The following is a 20,006-nucleotide window of genomic DNA, read 5'->3' as shown; positions in this document are numbered from 1 at the left end:
AGTTTGGGGTTGAATAATTGGCTGCCTTTTCCAAACAGCCACTTAACAACATTGATCACCCACAAGACATTTGCGTTTCAGACATCTGGAAGACTGTTTATGCTTTCTCACACAATCATACCCATGCCACAGAAAAATAAGTTTTTAAATGAAAAAATTGGGACAATTTTGACCATCTCTATTTCTGATTATTAAGAACTTAACTGTGCCAGAAATCATGAACTACTACTGATTCCAGAAATACAGAGGTTTACTTATATGGCTCCAATGTGCTGTCTTCCATCCCATTCCAATGCGTGTGTGTATTCATACAGTGTATGTATATTCCCTATGTCAATACCTTACACGTAGATTGATTTCCCCACATAATCTGTCCTGTCTTGGTTCATCCCAGCCCGCAAAAGAGGTGGAGAAAACAATCACATTTTTAAATAGCTTGTGTTTTGTAAGGAGTTTACAAAGCACGTCATTTGTTTAAAAAAAATAGTGTCTTGTCTCTCCATTGGTCTGGAGAACAGGTCGAATATTCCAAATAGATGGTGATAATTTATAAAATATTCACCAGTGGAATCCTTGCCCCATTTTATTGCCACATACACTACCTTATTTTCATCTAATTTTAATTGGGCTGTCTAGCTATTGACCAAATTCTGCAATCACCGATGCTGGTGCAAATCTGGCACAGTTTCACCGGCATCACTTAACAACATTTGAAATTGCATAGCTGTAGACACAGGTACACTACTCCTACCCCTCCTTCAGCTTCCTCCCTGCTCCTTCCCAAACCCCTCTGTGCTGCAGAACAGCCAACTGTGCTCCATGGCATGCTTAGGATACAGATCCCCGTGAGGCCTCCCTCTGCTCTCTCTGACCCGGAGGGGATGGGCAGGGTTTGCCACTAAAAGAAGAGGTCTTACCTCATTTTACTAAAATAAAAACAGTTCAAAAAACCTTAAGATGGTAAACAACGCACTGCATAATATACAGGAATAAAACTAATATTCCCTTCATTTCCTCATTACTCAGAGAACGCATCCTCTTTTAATCTTTAATTTGGTAACTTTATGGTTGGAGCTTACAATTTCACTCCCATTTTTAACACCTGGTTACAAAAAGAACTGAACCACTTGGAACTGACTTGATGCATCTATGTACAGCTGAACATTTGGTAATACTGTCTCATGTGTGCAGCAGTCATTATCATTTGCAATCATTATGCTATGAAACATCCCAGTAAAGTGACGGTCTCATTTAAATGAACTGAGACACTTCTGCACTTAGGTAAGTACAGCTCCCAGTGATTTTGGTATCAGGCATGAGTATTGGAGGACTGAATTTGGCCCATTTTATTAAGGGGAGTGCATGTCAACCTTGACATCTTTTCTGTTCAACTAATTGATCATTACCATACACACATTCCACTTCATCTCAAACCGCTACCAAAAAAATTACAGAAAACATGAAGGTGCCCCTGAAAAGTACTTGCACATTCAATTCAGAATTACTTCAGTTCCCACACAAAAATGGGTATGGGAATTTTGGTTGTGTTCATTTTTTCGCCCCTTGGCCAAGGCATTTCAATTTGGGAGTTTTCTACACAAAACCAACTTGACACCAAACACACACGTATTGACAGACCTCTGGATTTGTACACATGCCTTTTGCCACTCAATTTAAATTTCATTAGAGAAGCTTGTGAAAAAATATAAGCTCGCCCTGCTTTTTTTTTAATAGTTACCTTTAGAGAGGTTAGAGGGAAGTGTGTGTGATGAGGGAAACAGGTGCAAAAGTCACACTGAATAAAATAAATATTAATCATTAAATGGTGTTTTTCACCCCCTGAATAAATGTTCAGACTTAACATGCTAAAATACCTGTCACACTAAGGCCCCAATCCTCTATTACTGAAATCAATTGGGCCTGTTTCTCATATATACTAAGACCTCTGAGAGAGTAAAGAGGTGCTAAAGCAAGGATGATTATACCTATACCCCCTTTATGCTGCCAGAGTAGCGTAAAGGGGTGTTTAGTGTAACTGAGAAGCAGGCCCAACTGGTGGCAATGGGGCAGGATCTGTCCCTAAATCTGCTAACCAGAAATGGAAAATAATAGGGTTAGGGTCTTGATCTTTTTTCCAGGTTTCTCTATTAGCCTTACAGGTTATTTTTGTTTAGCAACGATCACATTTTTACCACTGATTAGAGCCATCTTATGACTGACTGAAAAACTAAATATGCCCTACATAGGGATATTAGATATTCTAGTTTAGCCAGGTTGTCTTAACAGGGCCTTCAAACAACAAAAACAATTCATATTTAATGTTTTTAAAACATGTGCATTTTGCTGTCAAAGAACGTCCTATTTTTGTATACAGTCTTGCAACTTTGTTTAAGCAGGCGAGGATACGTTTTTCTAACCAGTCGATATTAATGAACACTAATGACAACATGGAATATATCTGGGTGCATGAAAGTGCTCAGCCTACCGGGTTTTTTGGGAGTTCGGGTAAAGGTCCCTTTGACCGTTCGGCAATGAGAATTATCTCCACCGCAGACCCCACATTTATCTTCAACTTTGTTGGAACCGATTTCCTTGTCACAGCCCACTTTCTGGAGAGAGGAGAGGAAGAGGAGCATTGGGTTTTTTATTTTCCCCATTATAAATATCACTGTGGAAAGGAAAGTTCACCCAACAACTGATGTAATCAAATATAAAAATACTTGAAAGACTGAGATTGAATAACACAGTGAAAGCTATGAACGGATTCCTGTATTAAACCCACTACTAAAATGGATTATAAAAAAAGGAACAGGCAACAGAGAAATTCAGGCAGAATTTCTTTTCACTTAGAATCATAGAAACATAGGGCTGGAAGGAACCTCAAGAGGTCATCAAGTCTAGCCCCTACACTGTGGTGGGACCAAGTAAACCTTGACAGGTGTTTGTCCAACATGCTCTTGAAAACCTTCAATGATGGGATTCCACAATCTCCCTTGGAAGCCCATCCCAGAGCTTAACTGCCCTGAGAGTTAGAAAGTTTTTCCTAATATCTAACCTAAATCTCCCTTGCTGCAGATCAAGCCCATTACTTCTTGTCCTACCTTCAGTGGACATGGAGACCAATTAATCACCGTCCTCTTCATAAGAGCCCTTAACATATTTGAAGAGGACGGTGATCAATTAAGCTGTTATTACACACAAAAATGAATCAAAAAAGCAGTAGAAGCAACTGGCTTAAAAAGAATTATTTAGACAATCAGAGTATTTGTAAGAAATAAACCTGTAGTATAACTATGATTTTAATTAAAACTGGGGGCTCCTGGAAAATATGATTTGGTGAACATTTCATGTTCATAAAATCCATATCATATGCTGTTTGTTGAATAGTACGGTATTTGACCAGCTCTAATTATGATTATCCAATAACGCTGTACAATCAACAAAACAATCATAAGTAAATTTCACTCACCACACACTCTCCCCGCACACAAATGCTGTATGGATCTTTATAAGAACAGCGAGTCCCGTCATGTGCCAGCTGTTTCATATAAGCAACATCTCCAGTTTCTTTGGACTGGCAGTATAAGTGGCATCTTTTGTTGGCTGAATAACAGGGAAATAGTGTTAACTGTGTGTATTTCAACAACCCAAACATGCTTTAGAAAACAAACAACCAAACCCCACAAAGTTTTAAATCAGTAACAACAGGAATGCTGTATGGGGTAAATAAAAAGGAGCCTTAGACAGCTGTGAAACCTTGTGCCTGAATTCAGATGCTTGGTGCTCAATTCTCCGCATGAGGTACACTAATTATTATTATTAGCTTTCATATGTGTAATGTTTCTAGTCCTTTGAGAGGCTAAGCACCCTCAGTTCTCATGGAAATCAACTCCCTTGGACAGGATTGCACAGGACTAGGCCTGAAACTATTCCAAAAGCAGCTATCCGCTCTGATCCCAACTGAAAGGCAGGGTCAGTATAAGATATTGCTGAGTGGCAGAATAATCTAGGCCAGGAGTTTCAAAAGAGCCTATGGGAATTAGGCACCTAACTCCCTTAAGTTCCTTTGAAACCCCCCAGCTCTAACCATATTTCTAGATGTCATCTAATTTCATATTCAAAATACTATAAAACTGTATTCTACAAGATAAAACATAGAGAACAAATTGCTGGCAGCAACCCAGAGAGTTCTGTGGTACCTTTTGCTGGTCTGACAATCCAATTTTTATATTTGCATCTGCCATTGTTCACTATAATTAACCGAAAGGGGAAAGGTTAACTGGTGTTAATAATAGACAAGGTCTGCTAGGCTCTGGTTGGGGAGTATAGAAAAGTGGAAAAAATACTGAAGAGATTTTAAAGCAATGCCATTAGGACAGCACATTTGTTAATTTTAGCTAATGTGGACGAGAGCACCAGCAATGATTAGACAACGGGCATGGCTACACTTGCAGATGTAGAGTGCTGTGAGTTAAACCAGCCTTCGTGGAGCGCAGTAGGGAAAGTGCTGCAGTCTGTCCACACTGACAGCTACAAGCGCACTGGCGTGGCCACATTAGCGGCTCTTGCAACAGCCACAGAGAGCGGTGCATTGTGGTAGCTATCCCAGCATGCAAGTGGCTGCAGTGTGCTTTTCAAATGGGGGTGGGGTGGAGTGTGACAGGGAGTGTGTTGTGTGTATGTGGGGGGAGAGAGAGTGGGCTTATGGGGGGCCTGAGAGCATGTCAGCATGCTGTCTTGTAAGTTCAGACAGCAGCAGACCTCTCCTCCCCCTGCCCCCCCCCAGCATTCCAAAGTAATGATTGCTTTGTCTCAGAGCAGATAAGCAGCCGGCTGTCAGAAACAGAGCTTTCAAATGGCATGTCTGCATTCCTCCAGTGATTCCAAAACAATGAGAAGAGTGGCCACTTGACTTAAGGGGATTATGGGATGTTTCCAGAGGCTGATCAGAGCGCAGTAATGCAACACCTTGTTCACGCTGACGCCCGGGCGTTTCAGCCACTGTGCAACAAGTGTTAATCTTCTCGCCGAGGTGGAGTAAAAGGAGCGCTCAAGCCGTGGAGTCAGAGCGCTCTACGTGCCTTGCCAGTGTGGACAGGGAGTGAGCTAGGGTGCCCGGGGCTGCTTTAATGTGCTCTAACTTGCAAGTGTAGCCAAGCCCCACCTGTCACTCTCATGTAGATATGAGGGAGGGATGCACATCAGTGCTAGGAAGAGCCTTCGAGCATCTGAGCAGAACCTTGTCACACCCTAACCCTAACAGGGCTTGTGCTGAGTGCCCTCAATTCCCACTGGCTCCCACAGCAGGAGCTCAGAGCCCTCAGCACTGTGCAGAATCAAATCCACACCAACGGGAAAGCTGTGAGTAGGCTGGGCTTGGGGGGTTACAGCAGTGTCTCTGTGGTTACACCCACTATCACTTCATTCTGGACCATCATTTCTCCTCTTTTTATTCTCACCTACTTACATTTTAATACTTATTATTTCTGGAAGTGGCAGCGGCCCGACACCACCTTCAGATCCCGATGTGCTGTACAGCAGAGTGAGATCCCTGCAGGCGATGAGGTTTAAACACAAAAGTGTAACTGCACTTACAATCAGGGTGCTCATAGGGCAGCCAGTGGTGTTTGCTCGTCTGATACTCGAAATGGGCATTACGCTGCTGACACTGCTGTGCTCGGAAGTCCTCAAAGTGCTTTGGACATTCTTCTGTATTGCAAAGCTGATACTCAAAATTGACACTGGCGCAATCTTGACCACCATTGACGGGCCTAAGGGGGGAAAAGGTTTAAAAGGCTTTTAAAACCCTTGAACATCAGGAGTGGAGTGAAAAACAGCTACAGCAAGAGCAGAGGAGCGTCCCACAGCAAAGCATTCATCTTACTTTTCAGGGCCAAATTTTCAAAGGCCGGTGGAATGGGTGAGCTTGTAAAAACACCGGGAGAACAAGTAAATTGCAAAGCTACGCGTTCGCACTTGCAAAGTGACATGTGCGTGTGCTGGTCAGGTAACTAAACGTGCAGCAAGCCCATGCCCAAGCGGGAACTTTTTCAGATGCAATGGTGTGTGCGCATTTATAATCAGATAACGTAACTGAAACACAGAGAAAATTCTTGCATTAGTTGTCATCTAACAATAGGTCTTGCAGGCTGTAGATGCCACACTCCACCTTCTCTCCACTCTTTTACATTTCCTAATATCATGTAGATGTTTTTGTCAGTGATTTGTTTCTGGAAATTCTAGAATTCTCCAAAGATGATCCCATCCTCCCAATCCTCTGCAAAGAGACTGGTTGCGGGGGGGTTAGAGTCAATGGAATAAAAAGTCAGTCCAGTTCTTTGGACGGGGTACGTTGTAACTTTATAGCCCCTCTATGGTGCCCATACAAATAACTGGAATAGCCCCTCTATACAAAGGTTGCAGCACTGGCTCCAGGTAATCTCAGACCCAATGGCCACAACCCTGTGACTCCCTATGCCCTCCCCACAATGCTCAACTCACCCACTGTCTTGTGTGCAGAACTGGCATGGAGCCCAGCTCCACTGAGTTCAGGTGTGTGGCGTCCCTGTGTGCCCTATCTGCAGGTATCCACCAGCCCATGTACAGTAAAACCACTGCACTCCTGCTGCACTGCAGAACTGTGGCAGTCCCTTTGCCCAGGTATGAATGTCATTCACACTGCATCCTACACCTATAAAAACTCCAGACCAATGGGAAATGCCAGTTCAGGAGAGTCTTCCAGACTTACATTGGATTGTTGCACTGGCGTGTTCTGAAGCGAACGCCGGTACCACAGGTCCGTGAGCAGGAGCCAAACTTTGTCCAGGATCCCCAGTTGCCATCCTGTTTCAGCTGGTTAGCATTCTTCCACATACAGTGACCTTTATAGCACCACTGAGGAGACCCGGGCGAGAAATAAACAAGTGGAATTACAGCAACCTTACGAACAATGCTCAGGGCTGGATTTTCCTGTAACAATCACCCATTGTAAGGGGCAGCTTGTAGGTGCACTGCCCTAGGCACAGACTAGGCCTCAGACTCGCCGCTCTCCGATGGAGGAAGAGCCTTAAGGAGGAGGGGAGTAGCAGACCTGTGGAGGCTGCTCACCCTTTGTGCTGTGACGCGCAATACAGGTAGGCAGAGCGGGGCAGCGTGCATGCGCTGTACACCTGCTTCCTCCCTGGCTCCAGCACGTAGAGCTGGATACAATCCAGCCCTTAGTTAGCCTGACCAGACTCTTTGGTTGTTTCTTTTTGGCCTCCATTCAGCACCAGCATTTTAATTTTTTTGTTTTGTTTTGCAAGATACAACGCCAAAGAGCAGCGTAGGACCTTTTGCTCATACTGTACTGTTTCTAATGTCCATTTACACTGAGATAGAGGGTTAGTCATCCGACAGTGCACTTTTTGCTGCTGGCTATGGCATAAGCAGCTTCTCTGTATCTCAAAGTACACAGAATTTGCTAAACAAACATTTCTAGGCATGTAAGCTGCTAATTAAAAATGAGAGTTAAAAATCAGGGACCCACCACTGGAGATATTAAAAGAAAAACAGTTAATCCAGGCACATTAGTACTCCGTTAGCCACAGGATGTCTGGACCGCAAGCACCACCGTTTAAGAGTAACTACTTCAATCCCAGAGTAAGGGCAAAGTCTGCTACAGTGGCTTCCCACTGCTACTTTCTGGGCAGTTTTCAGATGAAACAAGACTCCAAAAATGTAATGCAAAGCCCACAAGAAGACACTGATGCAAGGTTAGCTCTAAAGTTGGGCTTCGATCTTCTGGCTTCCAACACCATTTCATAAAGCACACCACAATCTGAATTGCTCCTAAGATGAGCCCTGAACAGTGCACATTGTATAGTTCCTCCTTCTTCATGACCTTGGCCTCATTCCTCCCACTGAAGTCAGGGAACTTCTGGGATGAAGCCCCCACACGAGATCTATCCTGACAGTTTAAAATAAATAGATACTGAAAACATAATATACTCACTTTCCCAGGGGCACATTCTGTGCCATCGAGTGGAGGCCCTTTCTTAGTCTTACAGAAGTATGGATTGTCTGGATGGCTACACCACAACTGCTTACATGGGTCAAAGGTTCGAAACTGAAATGTATTAACAAGACCAAGACATTTATTCAATGAGATTAACGATCACGTTACTGATATTGTTCATAGCAGCAATCAGGGCATTAACTATCATCACATTTCATTAATGTTAAACACTGGTTAACACTAAGTTGACTACAATACTACCATGATTTAAACACACCACACTGATGTTCCTCCATGAGAATTACTATCAATTTTGGTAAAACTAGACATTATAGGCTCCTACATTTTCATGAACCCCCCAGAGTGGTCCTAAATGAGTCTGGATACACATTTTACTGGCACTTCAGGCTGTTTCAATTCACTCCGCCTCCCGCAGCCCTCAAAAAAAAAATTATGGCTACTGAAAAGGGTCAAAAGCAACTAGATAAAATGATTTTAATCCTTAGAACAACCACTCTGGACATACCGCTGTGCACATTTTGTAGCCAACACCAAAATCAAAGCGGCATTGTTCATCCATGGAATAATTGATTCCTGGCAGTTCAGGAAGTTTGGGCCAATCGTGTTCAAAGGGGTCATCAAGGAGACAGTCATAGGAGCTGTGGGAAGAGAAACACAGAAAGCCCATGAGAATACTCAGTGATATTTTCCAACCCACATAGTTATTACTGCTTGTTCTCATCCATTAGAATGTGTGTTCACTACAACACAGGACTCTAACTGAACAGGGGATAATAATATTGTGATGGTTCTTGGGGTACCCAGGACTGGGAGTTTCCTTGTTATCCCATTTTCAGCATGAGGGAGTCTTGCTTGGGCCTGGCTGGGAGTTAGCTCCCTAACACTACCTGCCTTTCAAGCGCTCTCCCCTGGGCTATGTCTTTGCCTTGCAGGTTAACAAGAGTTGCATCCCAGTCCTCAAGTCCCTTTGAATCATTCCCCTGTGATATCCAGCCCCTGACACCAACTACTCACAGAAATCCCAAATCCTTTGCCCTGAAGGGAGCAACGTATCCCAGTTTGCCATAAACCACTGCTTCTGTAAACCACACAGCACTTGTGAGCACTTACAATAAAACAAAAGTAGGTTTATTTAAGAAAGACTAAAGGTTTAATTAGAAATCAGAGAAAGTGGTGGAAACAAATGGTTACAACAGAAAACAAAATCATAAAATGCAAACCTAGGTCTACACTAATAATTACCTTTCCTACCTCACAAAGAAGGTTTTCCTCCAAGAAATGCAGAAATGGTTGGTTCCCCAAGAACCAGGATTCAAACATTCATGAAAACATCCCTGCTCCAGAATGGGTTTCCTCAGTGAATGGATACAGAGAGCTTTGCCCATCTCTGTATTATACTAAAAGCAGCCTTTAGTTTCTGTTCACAGGCAGGACCACCCCTGTCTTGTTGTGAAGTTCCTTTTCTTTATCTCCAAGGGGTTCTGATTGTTTGAAGTGGCCTCCGATGGCTTCTCATCAAAAATCCTAGTATTGTGCAAGGGGAAACAATTGTGCCTTGCACTGCATCACCAGCTAAACAGGCTGGGGTGACAACTCTCTCCTGCCTGAATGGGCCATCACCATGACACATTATCCCCTGGTGACTAATTTTTTACTCCCAAGTCCATAAAGCATCCTGTCAGTGTAAATACATGGTTCCTTAAATATTACCCATAACTACATCTCACAGTTATGAATCTTGACAAGTTACAAGCTTTCTGTAAATACCTTACACGGTACTCTTTATAGATAAATATCTGTAAGATATATTTGGTTTAGTGAGTTTGTCATGTCTCAGGTGAGATGAGTTTGCAGAGAACAGAGCCAATGGACCAGTTTGCGAAGCCCTGAATTAGTTCCCTCTCAGGCAACACTCCCATTTAGATCAGTGAGTCAGGACTGAATGGGAATTGTGTGAGGTCTCAGGTATGCAACAGTAAGAGGATAAGGAAAAATGTCAAAATGGCACTAAAAATCACTCTCCATCCTGCTGTGCTTTTATATATATTCATATATGTACAAATTTAAAGATTTTCCTCTTTCTCTAGCCATTTTGCAATTCCCCTTTTCTGCTTTCAGGGCTCCATACTGTCATCGTTTCAAATACACAAACTCCCACTGAGTCAAAGGGAGTATTGTATTCACAAAAATTTTAAAGTTTGCAAAATCGAGGAGCCTGACCCAAAGTCCACTGAAGTCACTGGAAAGACTCCCATGATTTCAGCGGTTTTGGATCAGGCCCTTTATGAGGAATTGTTGCTGTTGACTTAGCGCGTCTTTAAAAAAGTCAAGATGGAAGCGATGTGGCTGCCAGAAAGGAGATTTGGAAAGTGACTTTTTTTTTTGGTAAGAGATTGTACCTCGAAATGCAACTGTTGTTTTGGTTGTTGATGTTCTGTTAAAGTGCAGGCATATTCATTTGCAGTGGCACCTTTTAAGATTGAATTCCTATTTAAATTTAGAAATCACGAGCATGAATCCATCTCAAATGGAGGCCTGTTACTCTTCTCCCCAGCACAGAAGGGATCTAAAGGGCAGAAAAGGTACTGAATCTCTGGCAAGAGTCAGCAGAGAGGACGCAGCACGCTCCCTCGACAGCCATGCTGCCATTAGCCAAGTGCTCTCTGCTCCCCCCATGACATTCAAGGGGGATCAATATCCCACAGGGGGAAGATGGCATTGCAATAAGCATATCAGCCACACAGAGTGGCTCCATCTTCCAGTAGCCTGACATCTCTCCAAAACCTCAGATGCCCCAATTCCACTTGGGCCTGCAGAAAGGAGCTTTTGCAGCTCACAGGGGTCAGGGGATCATGTTGCTCCCTGTCCTGAGATTTCCCTCTTTCTCTCCTCTGCTGAGTACAATGGAAGGAAGCATGTGATCTGACAGCACAAAGTGCTATTTCATGAATAACTACACTTAGACACCAACAGGTCCTTACTGTATGTATCTTTTGAGCTCTTGGCCACTGCACCGGGACCAGTGGTAACGATGAAAGGCAGCCTGCACCAAGGGAGCCATGACGCTCCCCATAGCGGTCTCATCCCCACACCTGTTCCCTTGCCCGTCATGCTCCATTCCCAGCCTGAAACAAAGAGCAGCTGTCAGACGCTACAAAATCTGTGTTGTTCACACCAAAAAAGGCAGGGGAGGGGGGTTAAACAATTCACACACTGCATAGTTTTGTTAAAAAGGGATTTTGTTTTTACATCCTACAAATACCATTAAATGGGACTCTCTGCTAATGACAAAATACCCATGGATGGACATTAAAGAGTTCCTGAAAGACTGTTTCTTTAATGCATCTCTTCATTGATTTTATTTTTAATTAACTGAACAGAAACCAAAGGGCTTATCTACACTTGAAAGTTAATTCAGATTAAGGTAGGCTGTGAATTTAAAGCAAAATAAATATTCCTCAGTAACCCATGTGTGGACACACTTATTCTGGATTAAGAGTAAGTTATTCTAGTTTAGTTAAGACACAATGGAATAGCTATTCCTGAATAACTCCATGCGTAGACAAACCCTAAGTTTAGGATGATCCATGCTTATATTCTTGATGTTAAAACAAACAGGCAAATAGAGATAAATCTCCATTTATCACAAATAGAGGACCACTTGTTCCCAAAATCATGTGTCCACTTTTGCACACTCATTTACCACATGAGTGAGGAACCTGGACTACTAATTTTAAAAATCAGACTCTGAGTGACACTAATTCATCCAGCTGGCTAACGGAGATATTTTATTGAACAAACCATTCCAGACTTAATTCCCCGAAATTTGCCACAGCTGATAAATATATAATAGCATTTGGTGAAGCAACAGGTAGAAGTCTGTGTCGCTTGACAAACCAGTCACTGTTGAATGCAATGCATCAAAACAGTATTCCAATGCCTTCCATTTTTAACTTAGATATAAAAGTCCACCACATGGAATTTTACAAGATAAGATTTTGTCCCGCATTTACCTCTTCATTGATTAAAGCTCCTGTGAATGCCAAAGGAATAAGAAATAAAAGGAGATTTGCCATGCGCATAGCCCCCATGAGAATAAAACTGTTTTGTGCAAGCAGGAGAAGAAGCCCCGTGCTTTATGTTGCTCAGGTTGTAATAGTAAGACTTACACATGACCAGTTTCATGGGCAACTACAAAAGCTGAAGAAAACCCATCCTCATGGTTGAGAGTGCAGCTTCTTACAGGGTGACACATGCCAGTGACGGGAGCGTATCCTGTTGAGAGCAATACAGTTTGGGTTTGTTTCCTTTCATTTTTTTTTTATTAGATAACCCACAAGATTTACTGTTTTTGCCTATAAAGACCCATTGTGAAGGAGTAGTTAGCTATATGCTTCCCTGCAGCAAGATCAGGCTAGGTCAGCTGCAAACGTCCATCTGTATCTGAGTGGGAGAGGAGGTTGATGAACTTCTTTTGGAATGTGATCGTCTTGGATTCCTTCGTAGTTATTGTCTTGATGTCCAATTTCTCCACCCACTTTAAAGCAGTTTTTCTCATTAAAATGACTACCACACAGATTAAAGTGCTGTGACAAACCTAAAAGCCATGCCTGGTTTATTAGCAATCTACATTGTTCTCTAGACATTTACGTGTTTACCACCAAAATTCATGAAATGATGTTCCAGTCTAACTTGGAGGCAAAGTCTTCAACAATAGCCTTTTTTGTCATGCTGATATTAATATTTTCAGTTTTAGTCTAGGTCCCTTTTCGTGTTGTCTGTCTTTTTGTCAGCAACGTCTGAAGTCTTCCTCAAGGGAGAAAATCTCCACCTTCATCTATTAGGATAGACGTACAAATTTAGGCCAAATTTTTCAAAAGCACCTATTAGTTTTGGGTCTTCCAGTTTTTGGGAGGCTGACTTGAGACACCTTAGTCTTGGTTGGGAGAAGTGGTGAGAACTCAGCTCCAACTAAGGAGAATGGCAGATGTTCGGCTCCTTTGAAAATAAAGCCCATAGTGTCTCAAGTTGGGCATTCAAAACATGGTGCTTTTTTCATGAACAGCTATGGGTACTGGAAGTGTATTTCACCTCATGTGGGTTTGTGCTAGCCGATAATGTGAATTTTACAAAGGAATGTACAATTGACACCACAGTGGTCCATTACATAAACCACATGAAGTTGTTGCTGCTCCATGATTGGTTAACATATGTAACTAATACATATGTCTACAAGAGAAAGTTGCACTGTTAACTTGAGGAGTGATTTTAAACAGATTTAGTTGAACTGATGCAAACCACTCCAGGGAAAATCTTCTCTCTAAGTGAGGTTTGTTACCATTTAGCTTAAGTTGGTGTTGATGTTAAACTGGAATATGAGTGTCTTACAGGGGTTTGCACTGTTTTAACTAAATTAGTTCAAACACTTGCTTAAGTGCTTTGCTGAATCCTAACCTATGCTCCCTAATTTTTTCAGATCAATCAACACAACTTTCACATTTCCCCCCTTTCTTTCATGCATTATTAAAAAACAAATAATTCTGCTACAGACTGGTTGCTTTACCTTGCATACCAGCAGGCCCAAAATCTTGCCTGGTTAAAAAAATGGCATGATCATGATGCTCAGAATGATTGGGATCCGACTTCTGTTGCTGGTAGGCCCAGCGGCAAACATTCTCCAGGCTTCTTGAGGGGTTTCCCCTTTCAATCAAGCTGACAGACTAGAAGAGAGAAATAAATGCGAATCAAGAAGCTTAGCGGTGTGTTCCCTGAACTTGGCGTCAGGACATTTAAAACAATTATTTTCTCGTAAGGTTTGCCTACAAGGTGAGTTAGTGAATGGCAAGCCAGGGTGCAAATCTACAGCACACTGGCTTGTTATGCACTAACTCACCATTTGGACCGTGCTACAGTGCACTAGAGTTCTGTAGTGTCTCAAAGCACACCCTGGAGCCTTTAGTGCGCTATAGCAGGGTCCAGACACCGAGTTAGTACGCGGCAAGCTAGTGTGCTGTAGATTCACAGCCTGGCTTGTCACACACACCCTTTGGACAAGCCCCCAGGGAGCTCCTCTCAGAGCACTGAGCAATCACTCTTTTCACTCCTCCCCAGCTCATGCCAGCCTTTTGCCCCATCGAGTTGCTCCACAGCTCATGTACAATATTCCCCGTGGGCTCGATTCACCACTGTCTGCACACTGGTGCCGTCATTTGCCCCTGAGCAAAGTGGGTGCAAAAAGCCACCACATCAGAACAACGGCCTTTTACAAGGACTCTGCACAAGTGTTAATGACTACACAAAAGCCAAGGTCATGGGGAATCAGGGCAGTCAGAGAGAATCATTAACAAGGTGTTTCCTCCCAGCTGCCAGCACCCCTGGTTTGGTTGCAGGCCATCAGGCCAGTTTTGTTGGCTTGCACGTAAGGGACTTTTCAGAAAACACCACAAGTGTTTATATTCTTTATAAAAATAACAGTCTTTTTGTATAAAACGTAATGTGGAGGGCAAACACACAAACGATACAGCTAGTACACCAGGACAATTTTAATCCCACAGCTGGGAGCTGCTTACATTTTAAGCCGCTAGAAGAGAATGTGCCATTTGCTTAAGATAAACTAGAGTGCAGGGACACACACAGTCTACGGTAATCTGCAAAGAAAGTCTGAAATGATAAAAAACATACGGGACAGATCTTCAGCTGGGGCAAATCCATGTAGCTCCAATGGACCTACGCTGATGTACACCAGATGAAGATCTGGTCCCTCTGAGTCCTGTCTGGCTCCTGCTACACTATATACACAAGCTCTGTGTGTTCAGAGTAATATTTAACCAGCAAGGAAACACAGAAATGGTCTTTTCACCTACCTAAGCTTAATGCCCCATTGAAATGGAAGGATGGGAGCTTTACCAAACATGGAACAGACCTGGATGCTTCCTTTTGGCTTTTGAATAATGTAATAAGCATTTGTTGCAAAGCCCTCTAAGTGCTTTTTAAGAGGAAAATCAATGTAAAATATATTAAGATTACCCAGGGCAGACCATGGGGGAGCTCAGCATGATCTGGGGGGAAGGGAAGGAGGCACAAACTGTTCTTGTAAAAAGGAAATAACTTCCTAATTATCGACATGGCGAGGATATGCTGGCATGCTGCAAATGGCAAAGAAGACATCCTTTGCTTTGACAGCAATTGGCTTGATTCACTAAGGTCTTCTGCTGGCAGAAACTCAGTGTAATGGCGTAGCACCTACATCTCACAAGTGCCCCTTCTGGTCATGTGTCTGCAGTCTTTAAACAGTCCCAGCTCTGGTGTTGGGCTTACCCCGAGGGCTTCCTCCCTGGAGGCAATGGTTTTCCCCTCTTGGTATGTTCTGGCCACAGTTCTGCAGCTGGGCCTCTTAACAGTTCAGTTCCTCTTCTGGGAGTTTATTGCTCTCCGATTATAGGCCACTTCCCCAGTGGCCTATGGGGGGCGGGGTCCCCCAGTCCCTGCCAGCACTGAGCTGTCCATGGTGCTGCAGTTCCCTCTGGCCAGCCAGGAACACCAGCTGCACCCCTCTGGCTCCAGCGAGGGACTGTCTCTGGCTCTGCAGCTCCTTTTTATATGGCCCTCCTGGGTCCTGACTGGTTACTGCCTACAGCTTCTCTGCTTGGCTAGCCCTTTGCAGCCTCCTTCTGATTGGCCTCCCCTTGTCTCGCTAGGCTGCTCAGAGGACTTCCCTCCACTGCTCCTTTTCTGGGATGGGTGTGGCAGGTCCCTGAGGCCTCCAGCAGGGGACCTCTGGTCGTAGTCTACCCCATCACACTCAGGCAGTGGACTCTGATGAAACAAAGTCCGCCCAGAGGGGTTTGCAATCGTACAAGGCATCAGCAACCCATTCTGCCAAGGGGGCTCTTCTGCCCATCCCTAAAGTAGGTGGCACTGGCAAGGGAAGGACATAGACAGAACACATATTAGGAGAATCTCTCATGCAGCTGGGCTCCTATGAAGACTGTTCTCTCCTGGGGGGCATATCTCCTCAGTCACAGCTGCCACCCAAGTATTAAGGAGGATGCAGACTAAAACCCTCAGCACCATGTAGGCCAAATCAAGCCCAGCATACGTAGCGTGAAGGAGAATTTGAACAAAGTGGACTGGTATCACAGGAGAAGGGATATTCTGCATAAGGAGCATTTCATTGGCTTACATCCTCCCAGCTTGAGAGAGACCAAAAGTTACCCTCATCTTCCAGCTGTTGGCGTTTGGTGAGAAACGAGTCAGGAAGGGGCACAAGAACAGGTGTGTCAGCATCACAACAGGCACTCTTGTACGCGGCCTCGGAGAAGAGAAGAGAATTCACCAGTTTTGGGCTGAGGCAAACAGGTGACGTAGCTCTCAGAAACTGCCCTGCCGCTACCTGCGGTGCAGGACCCCCGTCTCCACTGCTGCCAGTCCAGCAGAAGCCACCTGCACCAAATTAACTGACACTGAAACAGAATTGTGACGATTAAGATGCAGCACTCATTGACATGCCTTTTTACCTTCGCATACCCCAGCATTATCATTCGCACCAGCACCACATTTATGTGGACACCAAGGGATTCATCGTGGTAAATTTCATTCACCTAAGAATGAGGGGAAAAGAAAAAGATAGATAAAACAAGTCACAATGAGAGGATATTAAAGTGCATGTACAATTATAGAACTCTCACACTTACAGAGTTATATTTGCTCGTAAGGAAGTAGAATTCAAGTCTTAAAATGTTTCCATGCACGTTACAATTCCAGTTGTAACAAACCTTCTCATAGAAGAACTTGATCAAAACCAACGGATGTCAATGGGATGACTACAGTTGACTTTAATGGACTTTGGATCAGGCCCATAGTGAAATTGTTCTTTGAAAAAAATGACTTGTCTAAGTTCTGAACCTGCGAACACTTAAGCACATGCTTAACTTTACTCACGTGAGTAGTCCCATTGAAGTAAATGAGATTATTCACATGAGAAAACTTCGGCATGTGCAAGATTGGGGCCTATCAGAGGGTATCACTGAGGATATTTTTTATTTTCTTTATTTTGATTTAAAACTCACAGCGGGATTGTAAAAGAAGTAAAGTTTGCAATGATATAAAACAATTACAGTCCACGGCCATAAAAATGGTTCATGTCACTCATCACCCACCAGTGCAAAAAACCCGTCAGCTGTACCTTATATCCCACAACCACTTGGTCCCCAAGCATTTTAGAGAATTGACTGTGTATAATTCATATGGCACAAAACACCCCTGGGTATATTTATTATTATTTCCTGGGGCTTTCCATCATCGTCAGAGTGGCTCTTTTGCTGCCCCATGATTTCTTTCCCCTTCCAGTCCACATGGATACCTCAAGTGTGCCATCTGGCCATTTGAACTGAGGATGAGTTCCAGCATCTGTCCCCAATTGCTTTGTCTAGCGAACGTCTAACATCAGGTCAAATGCTTCGGATTACTACATGAGTTGGGAAAAAGCTGGGGTATTTTTTATTTTAAAAAATGCACTTTATTAAAATTCTACACCCAGTGGGCCAAACTCTGCAAACCTCACTCAAGCAAATCTTGTCAATGTCTGTGAGAGGTTTTCCCTCAGTAAATACTTCAGGATTCAGCTTACTATCTGCTTCTGTCTGGAGAAAGACATGAAAAACTAGGCAGCAACCCTACACACACTTATGCATGTGCTTAATTTGAAGGGTCTGAGTAATCCTGCTGACTGCAAACTAAGCTTAAACTCAATGGGAAAAGGACTTTCAAATCCCTTAAGTGGCTTTGAAATTCTCAGCTGGAAGTTTTAAAGTCAACAGCATTGCCAGAAGAGAGAGGCATAAGCACTGCACCACAGCTGGTCTATCACTGATACCCTCAAATATACTCCATTTCTCTAAATCAACATGTTCCAGCTAAAAACCCTTTAATCGTATGAAAACATACAACATCTAAGCATTCTGGTTGGGGCTGGTCCTGCTTTGAGCAGGGGGTTGGACTAGATGACCTCCTGAGGTCTCTTCCAACCCTGATCTGCTAGGATTCTATGATTTTGGAAGATGAGTTACTATATAAAAACAACGTCTGTCAATCTATGCCAACACCATAGGCACCAACTCTGTGGATGCTCCAGGGCTGGAGCAGCCACGGAAAAAAACAGTGGTGCTCAGCACTCACCAGTCACCTGCCGATCAGCTGTTCAGCAGCAGGCGCTTGGGGGAGGAGGAGCAGGGGCAGGAAGAGGCGGAGTGAGGGTGGGGGAAGGGGCGGACTGGGGGCAGAGCGGGGATGGAGCACCCACCTGGAAAAATGAAAGTCAGCGCCTGTGACAAACACCCACCCAAAAGTGAATCTCATGATACCACAAGACTCCAGTTCCAAACGGCAGTAGAAATTACACAGGGAAGAAGTAGTTGCATTGCTCTTAAGCCCCCTTTGCAAAGCAATTTATGAATCTGCACAAAATGCCAAATTTTACTCTTGGAGGACTCTAGTGGAAGCTGCACTCAAGGGTGGGATTTTGCCCTAATAATTTCTTTAGAAGAATCTAACACTCCTGTCCATGGTTAAAGGTAAAAGAAGACAAAAAATTGGGGACATGTTATGAAAGGGATCGAGAATTATATAGGTGGGTCAAAATTTCCTTTTTCCTGAACCAATGGTATGTCTGCGAGTGTAAGGGGAGGAGGTCAAAGAAAGTCTTCTCCCACAGGTATAAATTATGGGTTAGAACATCTGCAGATCATAAATAAAGTTACTCATCCTCCTCAAATGAAATAAATAAATATGTTATGGACTAATTGATGCAAAATAAATAGCAGTGCTCAGAAGGAGATTGATATATTTGTACATAATTAAAGAGGTTTTTTTTAGTCAGGCTAAAAAGAGACATTCCTTGCACAGGGGGAAAAGAGTGCCATTCAGCGTTGTCCAGTCTGTGGGACCTGGCTCAAATATACAGTATGTGGTTCTAAAAAGCAAGACCTTTTAGGACCAGCGGAGAATGAATTGTTGGCAATGCACACAACTCACACCACCTGCCTTATGAAGCAGTTATTGAGGAGTTCGGCGATTTATTTCTCATATTCTCTCTCCTGACGAGGTGCAATATTATAACTCCCCACAATGGATTTTTGTAGTGGAACAAAGAAAGTGTCCTAGTTTCACAATCACTGATAAATGCACCAGCTGATGAACACTCAAGGAATCAACAAACAAAAAGTGATTCATGCCCTTATGCCAGTAGGTAGCAGGCCTCCCTTCGCTGACTCTAGTACTGGTGCCAAGTTCTGGATTGATCTAGAGATGCAAGACCTGTATTTATCTACAACATAGATTTAGCACGGCCTGTCGTAGTTCAAGGTCTCCTCCCCGTGTCCCTCTAATGTACATTAAACTAACCTGAAGACACACCTGGAAGGCTGAGAGATTAGTTTGAGTGTCTGACCTTTCTGCTGAGTCTGTCAACAAGAGAAATAACTAGTGCCAAGCACAGCAGTGGTTTTGGTCATGTAAAACCAGTTCTCTAGGAAGTGAAGTTTTCTCACAGGCCACCAAACACCCATGAGAAACTAATCTCTTTCTAACATTACGGTTGGGGCTGAGAGATAACCTAGTCACCTCGAGATGAAAGACTGCTTTGTCCCATCACTAATTCTTGGATGCATCATCCATTTCCCTAGAGCATGGGAAACGTTAAAGCCTTTAAAATGTACGCAGTGCTGTTGTAGCCATGTTGGCCCAGGATATTAGAGAGACAAAGTGGGTGAAGTTATACCTTTCATTGGCCCAACTTCTGTTGGTGAGAGAGACAAGCCTTCGAGCTTATCACAGAGCTCTTCTTCAGGTCTGAGAAATGTACTCATTTTAAAATGGGGCACTTTAACCTGTGGAGGATCCTTCTGATATGTTCCTTAAGAAATGTCATGCATAGGTCACTTCACACTGATTTTCCTGGTTTCCTCACACAGTTATTTTCCCTGAAAGTTCA

General features: G+C 43.4%; 1 protein-coding gene across 1 annotated transcript in view; it reads right to left on the bottom strand.

The window, feature by feature from the left end:
- The window catches only part of ADAMTS3 (ADAM metallopeptidase with thrombospondin type 1 motif 3), a 187,137-nt gene that overhangs the window by 18,403 nt on the left and 148,728 nt on the right, over positions 1–20,006 (bottom strand). Inside the window, 10 exon segments of the mRNA XM_073340380.1 lie at positions 2,486–2,609; positions 3,470–3,603; positions 5,596–5,771; positions 6,749–6,894; positions 7,994–8,107; positions 8,523–8,655; positions 10,999–11,142; positions 12,187–12,292; positions 13,581–13,737; positions 16,534–16,617. Of these exon segments, the coding sequence (XP_073196481.1) occupies positions 2,486–2,609; positions 3,470–3,603; positions 5,596–5,771; positions 6,749–6,894; positions 7,994–8,107; positions 8,523–8,655; positions 10,999–11,142; positions 12,187–12,292; positions 13,581–13,737; positions 16,534–16,617 (1,318 nt within the window).

The sequence above is a fragment of the Lepidochelys kempii genome, chromosome 4, assembly GCF_965140285.1.
Source record: "Lepidochelys kempii isolate rLepKem1 chromosome 4, rLepKem1.hap1, whole genome shotgun sequence".
NCBI classification, from domain to species: Eukaryota; Metazoa; Chordata; order Testudines; family Cheloniidae; genus Lepidochelys; species Lepidochelys kempii.
Note: the sequence above shows the minus strand (reverse complement) of the source record. Positions and strands in the feature narration are given on the sequence as shown.